The sequence below is a fragment of the Mugil cephalus genome, chromosome 7 (genome assembly GCF_022458985.1).
Source record: "Mugil cephalus isolate CIBA_MC_2020 chromosome 7, CIBA_Mcephalus_1.1, whole genome shotgun sequence".
In the NCBI taxonomy this organism is placed as follows: domain Eukaryota; kingdom Metazoa; phylum Chordata; class Actinopteri; order Mugiliformes; family Mugilidae; genus Mugil; species Mugil cephalus.
The window spans coordinates 16,855,631-16,879,064 of NC_061776.1; the positions used below are offsets into that span (position 1 = coordinate 16,855,631).

At 42.0% G+C, this 23,434-nt stretch overlaps 2 protein-coding genes across 4 annotated transcripts in view; one reads left to right on the forward strand and one right to left on the reverse strand.

Moving 5' to 3' along the window:
• Positions 1 to 47: 47 nt before the first annotated feature.
• On the forward strand, positions 48 to 18,310 carry LOC125010651 (collagen alpha-4(IV) chain-like). Its single transcript, XM_047589411.1, has 48 exons — positions 48 to 197; positions 392 to 478; positions 1,028 to 1,070; positions 3,887 to 3,958; positions 4,095 to 4,229; positions 4,427 to 4,471; positions 5,219 to 5,335; positions 5,482 to 5,547; positions 5,658 to 5,693; positions 5,855 to 5,917; positions 6,026 to 6,061; positions 6,158 to 6,199; positions 6,341 to 6,424; positions 6,694 to 6,738; positions 6,815 to 6,886; positions 6,968 to 7,012; positions 7,087 to 7,140; positions 7,413 to 7,476; positions 7,853 to 7,951; positions 8,190 to 8,348; positions 8,530 to 8,538; positions 8,627 to 8,716; positions 9,031 to 9,182; positions 9,319 to 9,391; positions 9,618 to 9,724; positions 9,832 to 10,015; positions 10,100 to 10,165; positions 10,291 to 10,398; positions 10,553 to 10,771; positions 10,893 to 11,057; positions 11,226 to 11,393; positions 11,601 to 11,744; positions 12,060 to 12,170; positions 12,279 to 12,460; positions 12,798 to 12,861; positions 13,243 to 13,317; positions 13,455 to 13,562; positions 14,709 to 14,816; positions 14,996 to 15,067; positions 15,183 to 15,311; positions 15,632 to 15,739; positions 15,873 to 16,028; positions 16,110 to 16,217; positions 16,408 to 16,548; positions 16,753 to 16,869; positions 17,107 to 17,298; positions 17,429 to 17,712; positions 17,813 to 18,310. The coding sequence occupies exons 2-48, from the start codon at positions 438 to 440 to the stop codon at positions 18,071 to 18,073; spliced, it is 5,019 nt and encodes a 1,672-aa protein (XP_047445367.1). The 5' UTR covers positions 48 to 197; positions 392 to 437; the 3' UTR covers positions 18,074 to 18,310.
• nyap2b (neuronal tyrosine-phosphorylated phosphoinositide-3-kinase adaptor 2b) overlaps positions 18,267 to 23,434 on the reverse strand; it is an 18,766-nt gene continuing 13,598 nt past the window's right edge. For all 3 annotated transcript variants that reach the window (XM_047588644.1, XM_047588642.1, XM_047588643.1), the window contains 3 exons: positions 21,707 to 23,026; positions 21,519 to 21,622; positions 18,267 to 20,534 (listed from right to left, as the gene is read on the reverse strand). In XM_047588644.1, the coding sequence (XP_047444600.1) occupies positions 20,247 to 20,534; positions 21,519 to 21,622; positions 21,707 to 23,026 (1,712 nt within the window). In that variant the 3' untranslated portion in view covers positions 18,267 to 20,246. The remainder of the gene's footprint in view (positions 20,535 to 21,518; positions 21,623 to 21,706; positions 23,027 to 23,434) is intronic.

Sequence of the window (23,434 nt, forward strand, 5' to 3'; positions counted from 1 at the left end):
TTAACCTTGAGGAGGGAGTAGATGGGAGCTGACTGATGAGGCCAATCACTGCCTCCAAACCTTCTCATGAACTCAACACACAAACAGTGGCAGTTGCTCTGTTTTACTGACGCGGCGGCAGGGGATTACGTTGACTCTTGTCAGGAATTACCTTGCTCGGGATTCAGCCTTCATGGAAATAAAGCCTCTGGATTTGGGTGAGTCGTGAACATTTTACGCGCGCTGTGGGCTGTCACTTACAGATCAGCGTGTAAACCTTTCTGAAAGGCCTGAGTCGGAGGGCAGCGCCAAGCTGCGCTGCTCTTCACTGTCAGATAATACTAATAGGAAGTTAGCCGCTAACGGGCGTCTTTGCTGTCTCTCGCTTCCTTTCGTCCACCACATGTGGCAGCATCGAGGCCAGCGCTCACCTGAAGGGCAAACTGACGAGGTGAAAGATGAGCTCCTCTGCTACTGTTGAGACCTTGTGCCCCCTCTGGTGAGTTTTACTGCAGCCACATTAATGGTTATTACCAATAAAAGCGACATGAGATGCATATTGTCATTTTCATATCTGTAATCACATCTACTAAAGATATACTTTTATGTATGGTATGAGGGAGATGGGCGTATGATACATATTACTCAGAATATATAATATAAATCTGCAGTATGTCACATTCAAAATTAAACATGTATGGTGGGATTTTGTGAGTCTATTTACCTGAAGAAAAACACACTTCTTGAATCTTTATCCTGACATTCAACACATCTGTGTGCAAACAAAGCCAGCGCCACGCTGAGGCACAGGTAACAAGTTTACTCACACACTGCAGGGTTACACTGCAGAGAGATGACGCTGCCGTCGCCCCTTTATCTGTCAGTGGCGACTGGTTCTGCTACGCATCAGAGCAGCGACACTGAAATGCCTCAGTACAGCACATCAGTGCATTTTTACTGTAAAATGCCCAAAAAAAATACAGGCAAAAATGTTGTTGCGAGGCCAGCTACTGCCACAGTTAACGTGTTACCATTGTTACATTCACAGGTGGATCCTGGTCCTGGTCATCTTTGTGCAGCAGCTCAGTGCAGTAAGACTAAGTCCTTGTTTTTTACACATTGGAAATATTACTCAGTGTCAAGTCTATCATGAGCACATGTTTTAGGATTTTTTCCTTGGCATCAACTGTCTTCATGTTCAGCTACTGTGAGGACTACTGCTGTGCTTAAACTGATTTCCTGTTCCTGTTCATAGTTTACTACACGTGGTACACTGTGTAAACTAACTAACCAATATAGCAGCGTTGTTTTTGGTTTGTCTTGTCACATTTTTAAACATAACGTTAATGTGTACTTTAATTACATCTTCTGCAGCTGCCGAATATGTAGTTTTGTCCCGCATTCCACAAACAACTTTCCATCAGTCAAACATCAGGACAGACCTGCATACTGTATGTGCTGTTCTGCTTTATTGTGTATACAGTTTATATGATCCACAAGCCTAATATACTTAATGCACCTGGATGCTTCCGTGTATGTTGATGTTATTTGTCCTAAACATTTTTCTTGCAGTGTACAGGATGTTCTATGTATAAATACTTGAGCTGGACATGGAAATTGGACATGTAATGGTCAAGATGGCTCAGTGAACAGATTATATCATTGTAGGTCTGAAGGTGGAATATAAACATGCTAAAATAAAACATAAATGTGCATTTAGTGGGAATCCAGGAACAGCGTTATATTTGATTATCAAGATATTTGTAAAACAAGATATTAATCAGAAATATTATTAACTATTAATATGTCACTCACTGAAATACTTGGAAATTCAAAATTTCAACCCTAGAGTGCTAATGTAGGACATAAGAAGACTTGTTTACTTTTGTGACATTTTCACAAAAAACTAAGGTCAGTGAAGGTACCATACATGCTTCTGTGCCATTAAGTGGTAAACAAATGTGTTTTTAGGGCATTAGAACATAAATACTGAATCAGACACATGTCAGCATACACATTACCACATTACGCAACATTAGGGAACTCCTTCATGGTACCTATTAAAGCAGTAACGGTCGGCGTGCATGCAGAGATTAGACTTTGATTTGACCTGAGAATGTGACCTTAATATTGACTGGGTGAAAACCGCATGCTTCAGACCCCACTGAGAGCCACCAATCCAAAATGTGTGTGGAAAATAACAAATGTGTAAAGGTTAATTGAAAAATGTGTTTCAACTTTTAATAAACCCCCAAAAAGTCCACCTTTATATAATAATTAGTATTTTGCATAAAGTGTACACATAGTACAGTCTAATATATCTGTCTTGTATCTATCCGTGGTTAACACTGAAGCCTCGCAGCTTCTGTTCATCTGTAGTTGGGCGAAGTGGATGTGTCATTATCCATGACGGAGAGCAGTTTGTCCACTGTCCCTCACTGAGACAAATGTCCCCAAGTCTCTGCCGATCTCAATTTCGGATCAATTTTTACAAGGTTGTTTTAGGTGTTGTTGTTTAGGCTTTCTCCCACATCCCAGAGCACTTCTTTACACCGTCCATTGTCATGTAAATGAAAAAAACGACTACCCAGTCACAGCTAGACAGTCGGTTGTGATGCCAAAACAATGCAAGTAGTACACTGACCATGTTGCTGTGCATAGTTATAGTCTTTACAATAATTTAATATATTTTTAAATTCTAAATTTAAAGACACCATAGGCATACATATAGCTTGTTGTACAGAAACATTTAAGGCCTTAACTTATCAACAATACAAACAGCATTAACAGAGACTCCAGGCATTGCCAGAATGCAGCAGAGGCTATGAATAGTTTCTGATAATGGAGACCTGCTACTGTTTTCACCTCAAACTACACTGCCTGGATTTAACGAAGCAAATAGGTCCCAGCCTACTATTGGATAATTACCACATGGGTGATTATCTTTCAGCTGGTAACAAGTTAATTAACCCCTGCTGATGCAATGAGTAGCTTCTCAGCTGTGAAGTCTTAAGAAAACCACTGGTCAATGGGGCAAACCAGGAAAAAAACAGGCTTCAATTTACTAGGGAGCGCAAAGTTTGGACTCTGAAGCTATGGAAGCAGGTCATGTGGTCTGATGAGTTCAGATTTACCCTGTTCCAGTGTGATGGGGGCATCAGGGTAAGAAGAGAAGCAGATGAAGTGACACACCCACTATACCTAGTGTCTGCTGTTCAAGCAACGCTGGAGGGAAATTATTCTTGTGACACTGCGGAAGTATATCAAGACAATATCACAGCGAATGTGTGCTGTAATCAAAGCTAAAGGCGCTGTGTAACTTTTTTTTTTTTTTTTTTGGCCAAGCATTTTATGTGTCTCCACTTTGGCTAATGCTGCGAACCCTCAATCCTCATTTCAATATGCATCCACCTGAATGTTTTGTTCTTCTAACTGGTGGAGAGAATCCCACGAACGTTTGGACTTTACTAGAAAATGAGACAGTTCTATCAACAGATGTGCAGATGAACCCGATTAAACCACTCACCCAAATATTTAGTAAACTTTGAAAACATTACTAAATGTCTGGGACGCAGTCGGTGTAACGTTCCCAGAATGTACACATTGAATACACACACACACACGTTGATGGGAATTCTATCTAGACGAGTGGACTTGTGTCTGTGCAATATACTATTGATTCTCATCAAGGTCACAGAGCTTGCTGTTTACTCAAGTCTATGTGAGAACACAGATTTGTTTGAAGCTTTCTAATCAGGTCTGTCCGGTCTTCACAGGAAAACATGTCAGTTCTCAAGACCGATTCTCAAAGCTGTTAGATAATTTTAAGGAATGCCAAATAAACCCGATGTGCAACCGTCTTTCATCATCCTGCTTACACCTTGGTGTCATCTGCTCTGAATTCCAGGGAGGGATTGAGGGCCCGTGCCAAGGTAGAAACTGTTCTCCATGTTCATGTCTCCCAGCCAAAGGTGCACGAGTAAGAACTCTTTCCTCCAATGTTCTCATGTACTGGATCTAGATTTATAGATATTATAAAAATACATTTCTACTTAATTTAACACAGTAGTATTGTTTAAGCCATTGATAAGGTTTTTCTTTTTTTTTTCTGTTAGGGGGCTCCAGGAAAACGGGGCATCCAAGGTCCCAGAGGGTCAATGGGGCCGTGGGGGCGTGAAGGGCCACTTGGGGAGAAAGGCAGGAGGGGAGCTGTCGGATCATTTGGCCCCGATGGGCCCAAAGGAGAACGTGTTAGTACTCATGTTTATGTGCATGCTGAGTGTGTGTGTGTGTTGTATCCAAGGAAAAAACATGAAATCAAGGCTACAGCTAATGCTATATTATTCTTCTGTAGTATTTCACTTATTCAAAGTAAAACTTGTCAGTGGGTGTATGACAAGTTTGACAAGTATGACAAGTATGACAAAATAATTTTCTTACATTGCAGGGCGAGACTGGTCCTCCTGGTTTTCCTGGTCATGATGGTTCGCCAGTGAGTGTTATTGTAGATTCAGCTGCATGCTGGGTCAAAATATAATGCTATAATAACCTATAAAAGACGACAACAGAATGTTGCCAGAATGTATGACTCCTTCAATGGTGCAGAGAGACCTTCATATAAGGCCATGTTGGCCACGGGAGCTCAGCCTCCCATGCATTAACCAAACCACTGTAGCTCCATAGTTCGTTACCTGGAAACACATCATCACAAAGGTACTTCTAGAAGCACACACAACGGGGTGACCAGGACACAGCCTTTTAATTTAATATCAAAACAAAAACTTACCTGGAATTAGCTAGTCGATCTGTGGTACCAAATAGTTGGCCCATGTGCATTTTGGAGCTCGTCTGAATCTGGTTGACAGTGTCTAGCAGTACTCACAGATCCTGGGATGCAGCAGTGTCTCATCACTGTTCATTCACAATAAAGTAGCCTACTGGTGACTCTACATGGCTCAGTGGTTCGAAGCATGTGCTTGCCATGCCCTCTAGTGGAAAAATTATGGAACACTATTGATGCACTGCCTCTTCACTGTGTCTTTGTGTTTTGTTTTTTTTTTATTTTGTTTGTTTGCTTTGTTTTGTTTTTTTTTTTTTTTGTTTTTTTTTAAATCTGTTAAATTAATGATTTTACATTATATAATCAGGAAATATTCCCCCCAAAAATGTGTTATCAGTTAAAGTGGGGCAAACCACAACTTTGCTCTGCAAGTGTACTTCATACTTCAGTATTCTTCAGGGTCACCCTGGAGCAGGCGGTGAGCCTGGTCTGCCAGGAGCGGATGGCTGTAATGGGACAAGGGGTCGACCAGGAGTCGATGGTTTTCCTGGACAGCCGGGTTTTCCAGGGCGAGAAGTAAGTAAAACTCACTTTGTTCTGAAGTTTCACACGTACACATATGTAAGAAACACTCTGCAGTAATTTGTAAAATTGTTGAATACATATAAATATATGCTATGATTTGCAACTCTTTCCACCCTATATCGTGTCTTCTTTGTCAGGGATTAATTGCACCCAAAGGAAGTAAAGGAGAACCATTTTATGGAGCTTCCCTTCCAGGGCTTCCAGTAAGTTCTCCTTCAGCGTAGATGTTCAAATTTGTAGAGAAATCTCCAAGCTGTTAATGTAATTTCATGATTATTTATAATGTACCATATGTTTGTTTTTCACTTAACAGGGGGAGCGTGGGGAAGATGGAGGCCCCGGTCCACCTGTATGTTTTCTATTCTGACCTAAAACAATGATTCTTGGAAAGACTATGCTACAGTATAAAGAAAGGGTCAACATGACTAGATCTTTTTCTTTTTGATTGTAGTTTATGTTGCATCTATTTTAGAATTACTGTCTTTAACATATGTTTGTGTGAAATTACAGGGAAGACAAGGAAACGTTGGGCCTAAAGGCAACACTGGTGCTCCCGGCCTTCCTGGGCCCATGGTAAACAAAATTCTAATGATTATGTTGCACAAGACTGAATTCCAACGCTATTAATTTACACATGCATTACTTTGCATGTACACATTTTGTATGTTTTATTCCATATAGGGCCCGGAGGGACCTAGAGGTGTGAGAGGCCATCCGGTGAGTCACCAGCTTCACTGTCTTTACCGGTGCATGCTCTAAATAATAAAATAAAAATTGCAAACTCAAACTATTAATCTTATGGTTTTTGTGCAGGGTGACCCTGGACGATCACTGCCAGGCGATAAAGGTGATAATGTAAGAAAACTGTTTCGGCCTTTGACAGCTATACCACCACTGATACTGACAGTATTGAGATTTTGCACTGCATATTTGTGTATATGTAGTCCGACTTACAACACCAATAAATGCATTAATTTTTTAAATTCTACATTCTAGGGTGAGCAGGGACCACCTGGTCCTCAAGGACCAGAAGAAGCCATAGAATTACCTCCAGACTTTCTTCCGCCGAAGGGTTATAAGGTGAAGCCAGAGAGGGGATTTCTAATTCTTTCATAGACTGACAACTTCCTATTTGTGTGTGTAGATTTTATGACAGCCCATTCATTCTTGTCAGATCTGGACAGCACTGTCATGTTTTAGTGTATTCTAATGTAACAGCACCGAACATAAAGTTGTAATCAGACCCTACTGCCCCCATGGTGACTTTTATCCATAACTATATCTTTTTTTCTTCTTCTTCTTCTTCTTCTTCTTCTTCTTCTTCTTCTTCTTCTTCTTCTTCTTCTCAGGGAGACAAAGGTCTTCCTGGACCATGCGGATCAAAGGGCATGAGTGTAAGTTTTATTCTTTGTTAGACTACTTGTGTGCCTTAGTGGAGGAGAAAATAATGTGCAGTTTGTGCCCTATCAGGGTAGTAGAGGAGATTCCTACAGTCCTGAAATAAAAGGGGAACAAGGAATCCCTGGGTTACCAGGATTTCGGGTAGGTGACTTAAATCGTATAGCAAATTGCCTTTACATATGCATGTACATACCATGTTTGTCAACTTATTTCCATGTGCAGGGTTTCCCAGGACTATCTGGTTTGCATGGACCAACAGGACCTGAGGTACACCTGTCGTATGATTCAGTATTCTCTCATATTATTAAGCTCGGATGTTAAATACATTAATATGTTTTCAGGGTGAACCCGGAATGAAGGGACTTCCAGGACTCAATGGAAGAACTGGAGTAAAGGTGAGGTATTTTGAGTTAACGTCAAATGAAACATTGCATTGCAATTTAGACAAATAAGAAAGAATGTGACAGTGCAAACATAAGGTTTGTGAAAATAAGTTAGTGATGCTCAACTACATTCTAAGACAGATGCTTGTTGTATTTTTAGTTACAGGTTTTGTAATCACAGCTAGAAATATATAAAGGAAATTTCACTACTGCCCTCTGGTGGTTGCTCAACAAGGCAATCATATTTACTGAACAACATCCACCTGTGTTCTCGCCTCCAACAGGGTTATCCAGGAGATCCTGGTCCCCCAGGCCATGCATACATTATAAATGGAAGTGATTTGAGAGGTGAGACTACGGCACCCACAGACTGAGCCTGTGATGAAACTGTCTTAAGCTACAGTTTGATAGTTTATAACCTTGTTGTTTTGACCAATATAACCCAGTGGGTACCACATACACTAAAAGTTTTAATTAAAATTTCAGTCACAATTGCTTAAAAACATTCAACATGATTTAAACTTCTAAAGCCACTCACCACAAAGTTCTAAACAAAATGCTTTTTGTTGCAGGAACACTATGAAATACAATATAACTTTGCATTGTCAAAACATTCCTTAAAGTTATTACATAACCATAAGGGATGTATGTAAAACAACAACAACAACAACAAAAACACCATGCATGCTTTCTATTATTATTCTTATTATTTCATATGTTTCAGGTCCTAAAGGTGATCGTGGGTACCAGGGAGGATCTGGAGCCCCAGGGGATCCTGGGTTTATGGGCATGCCTGGGCCTCCTGGCCAAATGGGGTTAACAGGTTGGGATATTGCTTTGCCTCCATTTTTTCCTAATTAAATGTGCTAATCACATACTGTACATCACTTGTAATATTACAACCGGACAGTCATTCTCAAGAGGTGTAGCATTGTACTCACGATAGCACTAGCACTCACTATAAGGTTACTGACTCCATCATTCATGGTTTTTGTTGAAAACTATAGATCTTGATCCTAAGTTAATTGGTAGTTTGACATATTCTTTAACTTTTCCACAAGGGCCAGGAATTCCTGGCCCACGAGGCCCCCCAGGTCTGAAAGGCTATAAGGGAGAGCCAGGACAATACAACAACTTTGAAGTCAATCCATTTCCAGGACCTAAGGGGGCTAAAGGTCCTCCAGGACCTAAAGGTGTTGTAGGTCTCCCGGGTCCTCCAGGTATGTCCGTTCTCACTGCATACCATGCACAACATAAGAGTTGCGTATTTTTTATCTCTCAAAACTATTATTTGAGTAACCGTTGGCTTGTCATGAGTTTTTATACATGGCCATTTTAATGAGGACTTACCATCTGGTTTGTGTGCGTGTGGTGGTGTTGAACATGACGGGATCTGATTAGGATGTGGCGGTAAGTATTTGACTACTTCTAATCTTAAAAATGAACACATCATGTTTCACTAACGTTGGTCACCATTTCTGGTTGGTTGACCACACAGACTATTACTGCGAGCCTGGTGACCCAGGGTATCCAGGTGACTATGGACCCAGAGGATCTCCTGGAAGAAACGGGCTGAGAGGAATTAAAGGTGATTTGTGACAATCAGTGTATTTCCATTAGCTACTGCAAATTGCAAAGAATAGGAGACAAAGACACTAAATCAATGACATAATGTATGAGTGCATGGAAGAATTATCATTGACATGAAAAAAACTTGAATGTACGTAATAATTATGACTTAAACATAACTTGTTTTCTTTAATTGGAATGGCATATCAGAAACAAAAACAGATTTGATGTCTTAAATTCAAAATGTATGGACATGTAAGTGTGGAGGAGAATGTACTTTACTGTTACAAAGGGGATGTTTTACTATGTTTTAGCCTTCTCTGTCTCATTTAGGTTGTCTGGGGGACTGTTTATGTAGGTCTGGTAGTGGGAGTGTAGGGCCCCCTGGTCCACCTGGTTATCCTGGCCCTCCAGGGTTACCTGGACCACAAGGCCTTAAAGGGGACCCAGGACTGAAAGGAGACAAGGGTTCACAAGGACCACAAGTAAGGACAGCAGACTCAGACTAAATAATTAAATGTAATTCCTTTGACACATGCTTAAAATTGCATATTATATTGCTATAAATTTGGAATAGCAACAGAAATGTTATTTTGCATTTGACGCACCATTCTGTTGCAGGGGTTTCAGGGATTAGCTGGTTTCAAGGGACAAAAGGGCCCAAAAGGTGACTCCTTTGTGGTAGGCCTTAAAGGTGAGACCCTGCTAAAGCCACAGTTGTACCTAACACAGTATACTATTTAAGGTTTGTTGGTTATCATAATGACTTTTGTTTTATTCTCTTGCTCTCTTTGCTCTATTTGCGATGGGATAATCAAATAAACAGAGAGTTAGACTATTATTCAATTATTATTATTTTTTTCCATGTACCAGATCCATCGTTAAACATTTATAAGGTATAACTTTCTGTTTCTGTCAAGGTGCCAAAGGTGACTATGGAGACCCTGGATATTCTGGTCTTCCTGGAAGAGCAGGTAGGCCAGGACAAGATGGCTCCCCTGGGCTTGCAGGAGACCCTGGATTACCGGTGAGTGTAATACGTAATTTTTGGAACATATGGTAGGGTTAATCTTTTAATTTTATCAAGTGAATTGCACTGCTCACGTAACAAAATTCCACTGCATGTTTTTACAGGGTGCTGGATATGCAGGATTACCTGGTCCCAAAGGCTACCCAGGTGATCCTGGACCCAAAGGATATCCAGGGCCTGCAGGTCTCCCAGGTCCTGGGTTTCCAGGTCCTAAAGGTATACGTGGGGCCAAAGGAAATCAGGGAGTTCCTGGGGCACCAGGGTTTCCTGGAAGACGAGGCCCCGCAGGTCAGTTCTTGCTCCCAAAATACCCTTTCCTCCATTAAATGACATGTCACTGGCTCAAAAAGCATGTTTTGTTTATATCACTAGGTGAAATATGCTGTCTGGAAGAATGGGCTGGCACACCTGGTCCTAAAGGTGAACGAGGTTCAACAGGTAATGAAAGAATGCCATGTCTATTGACTTGACTTGATCTATTTAGACACACTTACATGCAATGAATGAAACATGGTCACATGTTATTGGTTTATGTTGCAACGTTACTGTTTGGCCCATGGTAGGGATTCCAGGTAGGCCAGGAAATGCTGGTTTGCCTGGAAGTACTGGACGCTCTGGACTCAAAGGCATGAGAGGTGATGATGGTGGAATTGGAGGAATTGGACTACCAGGTAAGGGCTTCCTTAAAAGTTAACAAATAAACAATTAAAATTGTTCAAGGTCATTGAGGATTCACACCGTCAGAAGATTGTCAGAGGTAAATAGGTAAATAGAAATAAAGGCTCTCTCTGTGCTTATACTGTATGTTTCCTACATTCGTAAAAGGACCTCCAGGTTTAAAAGGGGATCAGGGTGATCCTGGTCCCAGTGAAATTAGTGTGGATGGTCCTCAAGGCAATCCTGGGTTACCTGGTACACCGGGAAGGAAGGGTGCTCCAGGAGATGTCCTCTCTGCTAGTCCAGGCCCCCCTGGCCCACCTGGTCCCCCTGGAGCTGTGGGTATAAAAGGACTCCCTGGACCTCCTGGGTACCCGGGATTACCAGGTAATATTAACTGTGGCCTGGACGAAGATGAAAACAAAATGGAAATTTCCTCAATGCACAGTCTACTTCCCATCATTTCTGAATGTATGTTTGGTTGACAATCAGTGCTTCACAATTACAGGCATGCAAGGCGTACCTGGACAACCAGGCTGTAAAGGACAGCCAGGTGACAATGGTGACCCTGGAGACACTGGCCCCCCAGGTCCACCCTGTACTCACTTTGAATTAATGGGTAGCATAGGACTTCCAGGACCTCCAGGAAACCCTGGGATCATAGGAAACCAAGGTGAACACACTATAGCATGATGCAAATACCATGGGTCTTGTTATTCTATCCTGTTAAGCCCTTCCAATCTTACGTCAAACAATATATACAGTAGATTCCTGTAAACTGTGTGGTAGCCACCATCAAACCATCCATATTTGTCACACTGAATTTCAAAATGCTGCACAGGCTACCCTGGTCAGAAGGGTTTAAAGGGAGATACAGGTCCACCTGGTCATGGACAGAAGGGTCAACAAGGTCTTCCTGGTCCTCCCGGGGATCCCGGGCCAGCTGGACCAAGAGGCACCGCTGGTCCACAAGGAGATCCTGGGACTGATGGCTGGGCAGGACAGAAAGGTCAGTCAATTGTTTTTCTTACATCATATCAAATTATGTAAGCTATTCTCAAATAGATAATAAAATTGAACCCAAAGCTGCGTAGCCCACTTATTTCGATCACACAATCTAGTTTTGAGTCATAATGGTTTTACTTCATCTGTCTTTTTAAACTTTTTAAACCAGTCTGCGCTGACAACATTAAGACCTCATGCTCAATTTCTGTAGGTGAAAGGGGGTACCCTGGCAGGGCTGGAGCCACAGGTTTACCAGGTCATAATGGGCCTCCAGGTCCAAGAGGTAGACAAGGAGAGAGCGGCTTTCCTGGTCGTCCAGGCGACCCAGGAGATCCAGGACCACGTGGTAGTAAAGGTGGCTTTCTTTACATTATTTCTTTTATTTTATTTTATTTACACATCTATTTTGTTGATATTCATTAATCAAATGTGAACTTGCCATCACCATTCTGAAAATAAAACCTGGAAATATAGCAGAAAGAGGATCAGCATACCTTTCACCAGGTTGTACACAATAATGCTATAGCAACCAGTCTATGCTAGAGCTACAGTAGTGTGTTAACCAACTATAATGACAGAGAACTTAGAAAGGCAACATCTTTACTCTTTTGCGTTTGCACTTTTGATGTATTGAATTAGAACAGAAAACATTTCATCTTTGTCTATTCAGGTTTACCTGGACCCCCAGGTTTACAAGGAGTAACATATATTGTGAATGTAACAAGCGGCCCACCTGGAATTGTGGGGAGGAGGGGTCCACCCGGTGATTCAGGACCTCTAGGCAATTGATCTTTGACTTAATTTATGATATTTTAGAAATTATTTGTTCTAATTTATTTCAATAGAAAAACACCACAACACCACATGATGTTTAATGTAATATGCCCTTTAGGCTTAAAGGGTGCAAGGGGAATGCAAGGTGATTCAGGGCCAGATGGATTTCCTGGTCCACCAGGACTTAAGGGCCATCCCGGTTATCCAGGCAAGACAGGACCACCTGGACCTCCTGGGTTCCCTGGACTTAAAGGTTTTGTTGGTCCAAGAGGCTATGCTGGCCCAAATGGAGATCCGGTACACAGTAAACTAACTTTTGTATTACATTTGACAGACGCCTTCTTATTATATTATCTGTCATCAGAAGGAAATAAATAATGTGGTGTCACATTCAATAAATCTACAAAATGTGCATTTACACTTAAACGGAATTACACAAAATATGTGCACACACCCTCATTTTGTAAAAACTCTACCTAATATGTAGTCATTTCTTTCCACATTAGCCATATTTTGTCCATTTAAAGAAGTTTTTTACTTGCCTCGATGGTTGCCCACTATAGCCTTAGAAGCATTTTGTTAAATGTCAGACTCAGAAGAGATCTAAAATGAATGTGTTTAATGTATGTTACAGGGAAATCCAGGACCCGTGGGGCATAGGGGGATCCCTGGGCTACCGGGATATCCTGGTCCCAAAGGCAAGTCATAGACGGGGCTATGGGTCTTTTTTTTTTTTTTTTTTAAATGCTGATTTCATGGTGTCATTAATAAATAAAGTTCAGACAGGAGGGAGTAAATCAACTGACAGTTTTGATGTGTATAACAAGGAAATATTTATTAGTTATAATAAATGGATTATGGTTAAGTATATAAATCCCTCAAGATGTTCTAAATCTAAATCTGTGCATTTCACATATCCATTTGTAAACACAGAAGGAAGATTGGAGAAAAAAAGGACTTTATAGAGTAGTGGGTAGGTCCCAGAACTAAATCTGTGACCACTACTCCACATCTCCCCAAAGCATTAAAGTCTCATTTATTTGGCCTGAACCTAAGAATATTGTCTAAATGTGTTCCAGGTGATCCAGGACAATCTTATGGACAACCGGGTCCACCTGGACCAAAAGGATTACCGGGGGAGAATGGGCCCAATGGTGAGCTAAGAAAATGCCGCAATGAACAGAGGACCCGTTTATTTCCATTTGACAAGGAAAATACTTCTAAATCTATTTTAGTTGAGATCTAAAATTTTACACATGCCTAACATTTATAAACAATGCTATAAACAAAGCACTTAGAGGGAGTCCAGGAGATCCAGGTGACCCTGGACCTTCGGGAAGACCGGGACAACCTGGGCAGCCAGGCATTCCAGGGGAACCAGGAATACAAGGAGGACCAGGTAATTTCTTGCAAAGATCCTGGATTATGCCATATCATGAGATGTCAGACCTTACTCTTCATAAGGAAAAACAGTGGCAATTAGTCATTATAATTTATTCTCACATAAATTACCTTAAGGCTCCCCTTCACTGACACTATGCATACAGTGCATTTAATACAAAAAGCATTTCTGCAAAAAAAGTACTCAATACATCAGCAGATTTGCACAAGTGAAGTTAAATAACAGAAAGATTATGTCTTGGTATTTGTTAATGCAATAATTAGCCAATAACACAATATTAAAGTAAGTGCACCTCTCAAATTACAAGTTAATTCCTGTTTTAAAAGCTCTATAATCTGTTTTCAAACACTGTAATGAGACTAGTACAGTGCCCAGTTTTGTTTACAAAAAAATAAGAGGGAATTTATCACAGTCTGTTCTTCACAACATGTGTTTGTGGAAGTGTATGATGGCGCAGACAAAGGAGCTTTCTGAGGAGCTCAGAAAACGAGTTGCTGTTGATCATCAACCATCTTTAAAAAGTTTGAAATCCACAAAATCCATGATCAGACAAACATCATGCAAACATGCAAATTCTCAAATTTAAGTGATTCTGTACTGAGGATTGGGTTAAAACTCCTCCGAGCCTGATCACTAGTTACCATAAGCATTTAGTTGCTGTTCCTGTTGCATAAGATACTGAAAGAAAGGCTTCACTTACGTTTGCTCCTCACAGATATGTAGAAATGATTGATTTTATTCAATAAGCAAACACAAAAGCACAATGTTTCTATTTCTCTACTGTCAGGATTTGTGAACATTTGCTTATGTTTTAAGTAATATTTATGCAGAATAGTAGAAAATTTGTGCAAATACTTTTAAGCAGCACTGTACTGTGCACATAGTGAAACGGTATCATTCAGTGGCAATACATAAGCTTTGATTAAGAACTTTTCCACAGTTCTCGTTTGCTTTTATAGACATCAAAATAGGGATTCTGTTTTTAATTTCATACTGCTAGTGATTCATATGCCCGACCTCTCACCTGATGACAGCTGGGATAGGCTGCCGCAGCCCTGCAACCCTTGTGAGGATAAGCGGTAGTAGAAAATGAGATGAATTATTCATGTAGGTTTGACTTATTTTATGTTCATCTATATACAGGCTTCCCTGGGCCAAGAGGTCATTCCGGTCTTCCGGGATTTCCAGGTCTTCCAGGTGATCCGGGAGCTGTGGGACAACCAGGCCTATGTGGTCCACCTGGGCCTCCAGGTACTGTGATGCATGCTGCTACGTTTGTGTCTTACTGTCATCAGACACACATTGTACACTTCATCGTTAATGTTGGCATTTTTAGACCAACAGTTGTGAAGATGTACACAGTACAAGTAAAATTACCCAGACACACAGAGAAAGTTTTCATGGTTAATGCTGTTTGTGGTTTTATGAAGGGCCTCATGGACCACCAGGTTTAGACGGACTGGATGGCCTAAGAGGTCCAAAAGGGCTGAAGGGATCAAATGGTAAGAATGTTAAAGCCATGTTGCAATGGTTTTCATCTAATATATATACAGTAGATATGTGATAAAACATTACAATATAATGCTATGTTTTCTATCTATTCACCTATAAATCAAGGCAAAGATATCCTTGGCCCTCCGGGACCAGATGGCTTTCCTGGAGTCAAAGGTCTCATGGGCCCCCCAGGACAACCTGGATCTACTTATCCTGGTCCTAAAGGCCAAAGGGGCCCAGCTGGCAATACAGGTATCTTATCTTTTATTGTCAATAGTATATTTACTTCATACGCCTATAATGTGCAATCCACATCTACTACAAATTGTCACACTGATCTGTATTTTAAATATATTTTGTATCACATAGGTGTACAATTTATTAAAAAAAAAATGTTTTCTTGTCATTAAGTCATTGTCTATTCATAAAACCAGAAGCATGAATCCACTAAAGTTTTGTTGCATGTTTTTTTGTTTTTTTTGTCTAACAGTGTTGTACTTTTGCTCTCATTTCCTAAAATGCGTTCACCTGCTCTACATTGGTATGTGTGGTCATGAACTTTTTTCATTCAGGTCTTCCAGGGGTCCCAGGTGAATCAGGTTACCCTGGCAGAAATTGCCAAACATCTCTTCCAGGAACCCACGGAGATGTAGGGTATGAAGGACTTCCGGGACCAACAGGTGTGTGGGCATAACTTATCTTCATTTGTTTTCATCTTTACTACACCATACATAGGAAAGAACATTTGGGTTTTGTAAACACCATGGATATGTGTGCCATTTTATGTATTTGTTCACATTTGAAATGTTTAAGGTCCTCCTGGAGCCCCTGGAGCCCCAGGCAATAACATTCTTTTGAAAGGAGACCCAGGCCCAGTTGGCCTCACTGGCTTCCCAGGGTATAAGGGAAACAAGGGCCTCCCAGGACCTCCTGGAGGTCCGAACTTCCAAGGACCTGCAGGACCGAAAGGTACATTACAGTTCATATATCATCAGTGTTTTACAGTGCTATCCACTTAAATACACTCCAACTATTACCTTATGTTGACAGGTGAACAAGGTCCTGTTGGTCCAAGGGGTTTTCCGGGACCCAAAGGTCTCCAAGGTGTCCCGGGGCCCCAAGGCCGTAAGGGAGAAACTGGCATGGTTGGAAATACGGGTGAGTTACACGACAGAAAATTATTAAATAAAAAAAAAATAAAAAACACATATTATGTTACTGTTTGAAACAGAAAGTAAAAAACATCTGATTTTTAATTCATTATGATTTATTCAACAAACCTGTCTTGGTTAATGTGTGGTACATTTGGCAGTTAGATCTAATGACCGGCCTGTTATTTGTTTTCCAGGTATCAAAGGTCCCCCTGGTGATTTCATCCGAGAGCCACCTACAGGGGTTCCTCCGAGAGGGCTCCCGGGAGCACGAGGTGACCCAGGACCTGAGGGATTCAGGGGGGACATGGGTCCTCCTGGTACTCCAGGACGTAAAGGTAAGCAAGTCTATGTGTAACAGAAAAACAATTGTTTCTGTTGATAGAATGTCAGCACTCACTTCAGATGCATCACCCCTAATGTTGTTATATATCATTGTACAATACTTACCAAAGCTTATCTGTTCTTATGGAGACCGAGTTTCCTGTGCGTGTATGTATGTGTACTGAATGTACCTTATTGTTTTTAATTGTGTGATCCAGGAGCAAAAGGTCCTGCAGGATCTTTGGGCCTGCCTGGCAGACCAGGTCCTCCAGGTCTTGATGGTCAGGTTGGAGACCCAGGTGTTGTTGGTGAGCGAGGATTTGTAGGACCTCAAGGTGAGTTGACTGAGTCTGTCTGAAAGTTGTACCAAAGGCAATTGGACTTACCTGAGGATTCTAGTTCAAGTGACACAGTGATTTAACAACAACAAAAAAAAAGATAGGGTAGCCAAAACAAAAGACATCTGTATGTCTGTCATGGCAAAGACATTTTATATATCTTTATCTCTTCCTCAATTTTATCTTCCTTCCATGTTACTATCTGGCACTTTGTTCAACCCCTTCCTCCTCCAGGTATCCCAGGTCCACCTGGTGATCCAGGTTATCCAGGCCATGCAGGGGCATCGAGGTCTGGTTTCCTTTTGGTTGTCCACAGCCAGTCAGATCGGGTGCCACAGTGTCCTGCAGGCAGCAGCGAGGAGCTCTGGGTGGGCTACAGTCTAATTTACCTGGAAGGACAAGAGAAGGCTCACACGCAAGATCTGGGTAAGTCTCAGTGGATAAATGTAATTTTGTGGTAGTCTTGAAATGTGTTTATTTGCCTACAGTGTATGGACAAGCCTTTGTTCTTTGTCTCCCTTATCATCTCTTTTATTTGATTCCCTTCCCCCTGCAGGTCAGCCCGGCTCCTGCCTCCCTGTTTTCTCCACCATGCCTTTCTCTTACTGCAACAACGCAGCCTGTTACTACTCCAGACGCAACGACAAATCCTACTGGCTCTCGACCACGGCTCCCATACCCATGATGCCGTTCTCTGGGCAGGAAATTAGGTCCCACCTCAGCCGCTGTGTGGTGTGTGAGACGTTTTCTCCTGCTGTGGCTTTTCACAGCCAGAATCATACAATCCCAGAGTGCCCACCTGGCTGGAGGAGTTTGTGGACAGGGTTTTCTTTCCTCCTGGTGAGTGTGATCAAAAAAAATCTTCATTGTATGTGTGAAAAAAACAAAACACAAAACCCATCACCTCCTCTCATTGTACCTGCCGCCTTCTTTTGTTCAGCACACAGGGGCGGGTGACGAGGGCGGAGGCCAGTCATTGAGTTCTTCCGGGAGCTGCCTTAAGGACTTTCGAACTCACCCCTTCATTGAGTGCCAAGGCGCACGGGGTTCCTGTCACTACTTTGCCAACCAGTACAGTTTTTGGCTGACAACTGTGGGTGAGAACGAGCAGTTTATCACCAGTAAGCCCAAGACCATCAAAGCTGCTGACCAACAACGAAGAAAAACCAGTCAGTGTAATGTGTGCCTCAGAGAAAAATAAAATACTTCTTGTTGCTTTAAGTTGTAACTAGTCTGTACTAAACCAATATTCAGACTACCACTACCACACAAAAAAAAAATTAAACAGGACAGTTTTTTTTTCCATAGCAGGTTTCAAGTTCATATTTATTTATTTCTCTCAACAGAACCCAAGTGACAATCAGAATACAGTACTTTTTTTTTCCTCAAACGTGTTTTTTTTTTTTTCCTTTTTCTTTTTTTATTACGCAAAACAAGAGAACACTCAGTGCAATAAGACAGAGGACTGACAGTGCGGTGCTCTCTCTAACTTTTCACAGTGCACGTTTATACACACAAAAAGATTGTACATCATCATTATTACATTTCCAACCTCCACCCACCAACGTCATGATAGGGCAAAGTGGGTGTCTGAAAACAATCATTTTTAACTTGCAACTTGCATACAGTGTAGCTTGGCACACACTCACAAACACGCACGGCTCTCTCCCTCACAGACATACAGGTACAACAAAGAGGGGTCTCTGCATCATCGATCCTCGGAGAGGGGCTACTGCACTTGCACTCTCGGGGCCTGCTCATCCGTCAAACCCTTTCTGTTTTGGCAATGCTGACATTGCATTTTATTGTGCAAAAGTGAACCAATTGAATGATGTAAGTAAGAGGTTGAGGTAGAGGGAGAGAGCAGGGGGAGAGGAACATGTATGTAACCAGCCTGATTAAATGTGATGGAAGATGATGGGTAGTGCAGTTTTAGTTATTCATTTATTTATTTATTTTTTTTAACAAAGCCTCAAAAACGTGTAGGCCTTTGTGCAACCCCTGTCCTTTCGGCTGGGTAGAGCTGTCGCCATGTGATAGGTCCTTAAACAATTTGATCTCTAAAACGGTTGCCAGCCAATTGAATTGGAAACATTGTCGGGGACAACCAGTTACAGATGGCTGCATGTCGCACGCAGCCGGTCTCCTGAGGCTTTACCTCCCAGCCAATAAAATAAAACTTACATGGCACAACTCACCACTCCTAACATTTTCAAAAAAATATATAAGCATAATCTTGAAAGTTATTTCTTAAGCAAGTGCATATGGCTATTATAATCTGCAGTAAAATTAAGAAATCTTCTAAAAGCTCAGGTGTTGATTGTACGGGCTGGTTGTTGGCATCAAGTATTTACATTGTCTGGGTGCTCGCAGTGTGCATGGCAACGTAAGCGCACTGGTACTCGCCAGCTATTGCCCCTAACCCCAGTTTAACTAACCAACCACCAAAAGTGCAACCACACCCATATCTTGCTTTTACAGGCTTTGGCTGGTCTCGGAAATTATACTGTCATTATAATGTATGCTCTAATTAACTACCTCCCCAAACCACCCTCATAGTGTATCTTAGAATACAACGGAAACATTTCACACGTACTCGGTCCTCTACAACATGCCAGCCAACAGGTTCCCTTATGAATTCAACTGCTTCCAAAGGCTGACTACACAGTGTCTTACTGTAATGTACAAATTGAAGCACACGAGTTTCCTGTTTCTGTTTCTAGGACCAACTGTTGTACATTCTACAACACACCGGACCAGGCATGGAGAGCGCTGGAATCTAAAGCACGTTAAACTCCTCCACTTACAATACAACAGTGAAAATGCAAAGTATATATAGACAGAATTGAGCAGTCCATTCATTTTTAGTGCTTTTGAGCACAAAAACAAGAGTTGGGCATAACAAAATTATGCTACTACAGTACAAGTATTGATAGATGATAGATTATGCTTTCGAATGTAAAATAATCTAAACAAAAAGAACATAAAAACAAATATTAGATTGCATCTACATCTACTATACATCATTTAAGCTCCTTTTTGATCCCCGTCATCGCATTTAGAAAATATCTATTCATCATCAAATATCTACTCTACTAATTATATTACAAGAGTCCAGTCACAGGAAATAGAAAAATATCAAATATCACCAGTGATGATAAGAAAACATGACAACCTGAACGAGCAGAAATATTGCTGTGGTAACCACCATTGTCCTTTTGACATCAACGAATATCATCCCTCTGGTCTTCTTAGTGGCTGCCCCGAACTCCCTGGCTCTGCAGGGGAGGACCAGTGCAACCTGACGGGGAGAGGGAGTGGGTAATTGGGGGGAGGGGGTTGGGTGGTAGGGAGGTCTAAGTTCCTTGTTAATGTCAGATGGCTGTGTCCCAGAATACGGTCGTCTGTGTCGGGTAAGGGGGGGGACGGATCTTCTTGGCCCCGCTGCTTTTTCCCCAGCCTGGGAGGACAGGTGCACTTTCTTGCTTGCACTGACTTCTCTCCTGATGCCTGTCCTCGTTCCTGTCCGGAGGTGGTGGCTTCTCCAGAGATCTCTGCAAGTGTGGGTGCTGCCTGGAGCGGATCTCCATGCAGAGGGTGCGCTTCCTCTCGATCTGCTCTAGCATTGTGGTGTCGCCACATATCCATGGCATCTGGGGCATCTGTGGGACGGAGGCGATGAATAGTAGTGGTATTATTCTTGGGTTTCAGTGCAAGAGTTAAATCACAATGTATCAATTGCCAATGGTAACCATTATGGACTACCAGAAGTTCCCTGCTTTGGACGAAAGATTTCCTTCTCTGCATTCATTGATTAACCTTTAGTAGCAAACAAATCTTTAATTCAGATGTATGTTGATGATTTCAATATGTTTAAACAAAATAATAACAACTCTACCCTATTAATGCCCGTTCTAACTGGGACAATTATAGTAATGTTTTCAGAAATATCTAAATTATAATCTGTGATGGATGGGATTAGACACGGATTTGTGCAAAGCTCAATTCTCAAACAAGAACCAAATATTGGGAATTACAGCAAACTAAGAAGAAGGTGATCAAGACACCCTTGAGGTCCAAAGTTTAAAAAGCCTAGTACGTTTTCAAATTAAAAAGCACCTACGCGTTGCGGCACATAGGCTTCATCAGTGTGGCAACTGGAGATGATTGGGAATTACAGTTTTAAGAGTTCTTTTCTGTTACCATTAACAGAAAAGAACATTATCAAAATTTCACTTGGAGTGTTGTTCAGCTGCTAATGAAATCGGTCAAGGCCGCCAACAAGGCCGCCAGGTTATTTTTAAAATGTTCAAACCGCATCGGGATCTGCTTTAATTTATGAAGAAACAATACAATCATCAGGTATAACCTCAACTGAATTATTATTCCTTTCCCGAACAGCCTCATCAGGATGTAACACGCTGCCTCACAGAATTAGACAAACTCTTTCACACCTGCTGTTCGTCGGTTTGTTTTGTCTTGGATTACAATATTCATGTTAGCATTAGCGCGTCATTGTTTAATAAGATGTTTTCATATTATGCTTTTGTGATGATAATGAGAGTGGGTGACATACTGATTGAGAAGGGGTTTAACATGATTAAACTATGAGTAGAGCAAAAAGGAAAACTACAAAATCTACATACCTGATTTTGATGCGCCTCCACTGCTCTCCTCTGTGGAGTTCCCATTGGGGATGGATTAGCGGGCATGGAAGTTGAGCGTCCATACTTAGATGCTGATTTTACATCTACAAAGGAAGGGTACATACATATTATATACTGTATACTATGTTCTGTAATTTTTCTCGTGAAACTGAAGTCTCGACCCTCACCATTTCCTGTCCCAGTGGTCATTGGCGGACTACCTGATGACCTCCCGTGGTGAGTAGGAGTCGTTGTTGATGAGTGCTGCCCTGAAGCTGTGCTGCCATTCCTCTCTTGTGCTTTTGACTGGTCCATGTTGTAATTTGCTCTTTTGTCTCGCCGGGGCGTTCCATCAGATCTGTAGCCTCGTTCTTTATTATCACCCCTGTACTCCATTGCGGAGGGGCTCTTGGTGCTCTTGAGGTCGTAATGATGCTGCTCTGAGCCATTCAGGCTTCTGTCTTTGCTGTCCCGCCTCACTTCAAGGCCAGTTCTGCTCAGGTCTTTACTGTCCTGCCGGGGTAAAAGAGGAGGAGGAAGATCTCCTCCTCCATTGTGGCAGCTCCGATCTCTCCCCTCGTACTTGGATTCCGAACTGGACCCAACCCTGTCTTTGCTGCTTCTGGACGTTTCTTGTCGGGGTAGGATCTCCGGTGGCTGGTCAATTCTACCTTCATGTCTGTGCTCGACGTCGTTTCTTTCTCTCTCTTTGCTCTCCTGATGGGGGGGCAAATCTGGACGATGATCTTTGCCATCGTGTCTGTGTTCTGGAGCACTTCTAACTCGGTCTTTGCTTTCTTGTCGGGGAAGATCAGGTGGCCGGTCTCTGCTTTCGTGCTTTGAGTCCACACCATTCCTGGCTCGCTCTTTACTGTCTTGCCGGGGTAAGAGCTCAGGTGGCTGATCCAGCAGTCTCTCTCTGCTTTCATGTCTGTAGTCTAAGCCGTTTCTTGCCCTTTCCTTGCCGTCATGTTTTGGTAACAGCTCGGGCGGCTGATCTAGCAGTCGGTCTTTGCTGTCTTGTCTCAGCAAGCACTCTATGCCGTGTCCCCCGCTCCGATCTTTGCTGTCTCTCCTTGGCAACAGGTCACTATTGCCAATGCCCCTGTCCTTGGAGTCTCTCCTTATCAAAGGGTTGGGTTCTAAGGAGCCACAACCCCTGTCTTTGGAGTCCCGTCTCACAGGAATGGCCTCTACACCGCTGCTATCCCTGCGAACAGGTGGTGTATCTACACTGCTACATGTACGGTCTTTGCTGTTGCGTCTGTGGGGCAAATGTTCAGCACTGCTGCTCCCTCTGTCTTTATCTCTGTCCCTGTCTCTATCTTTGTCTCTGTCTCTATCTCTATCTCTGTCTCTGTCTTTGTCCCTATCTCTGTCTTTGTCTCTTCGATGAGAAGAGTCTTTGCCATGGCGCTCCTTGGAGTCTCGCTTGGACTCCTTGCTGTGGCCGTGGCGTTCCTTGCCTTCTCGCTTGGAATCACTGTGAGACTTGCTTTTGGACTCAGCTGTGAAAGAAAAGACAAAAGAAATAAAACATAAAAAACATATAGTATGAAAACGGATTGTAACAAACACACATATTCAGCTATGGTACAATGTGTATAATAAGTTCAAGTACAGATGGACAGTTACACATTTCTGGAATAAATTGAGTTGTGATACACTTAGTGCTGCAATGGCAAGAGACGTCCACTAGGTGGCACTCACTACTCACAAAAGCAGCAGTGGTGCACCCATGGATTTACAGTAGATGAATCAGTATTGGGGCCAATTAGATGCTAAACTGAGGTAAATAACAATGCATATCGTCACTGCACGTCTTTATTTATTTTCTTTTGAATGGACCTTCTAGATCTTACTTCCTTTTCACAGTTCTTTTACCTTAACCACATGTATATAATGTGTGGCATTAC

Coding starts and splice junctions, on each gene's coding strand:
- LOC125010651 (XM_047589411.1), top strand. CDS start 438: ATGAGCTCCTCTGCTACTGTTGAGACCTTGTGCCCCCTCTG. Junction 7,477..7,852: donor AAATGGAAGTGATTTGAGAG/GTGAGACTACGG, acceptor CATATGTTTCAG/GTCCTAAAGGTGATCGTGGG. Junction 12,862..13,242: donor GGGATATCCTGGTCCCAAAG/GCAAGTCATAGA, acceptor AATGTGTTCCAG/GTGATCCAGGACAATCTTAT.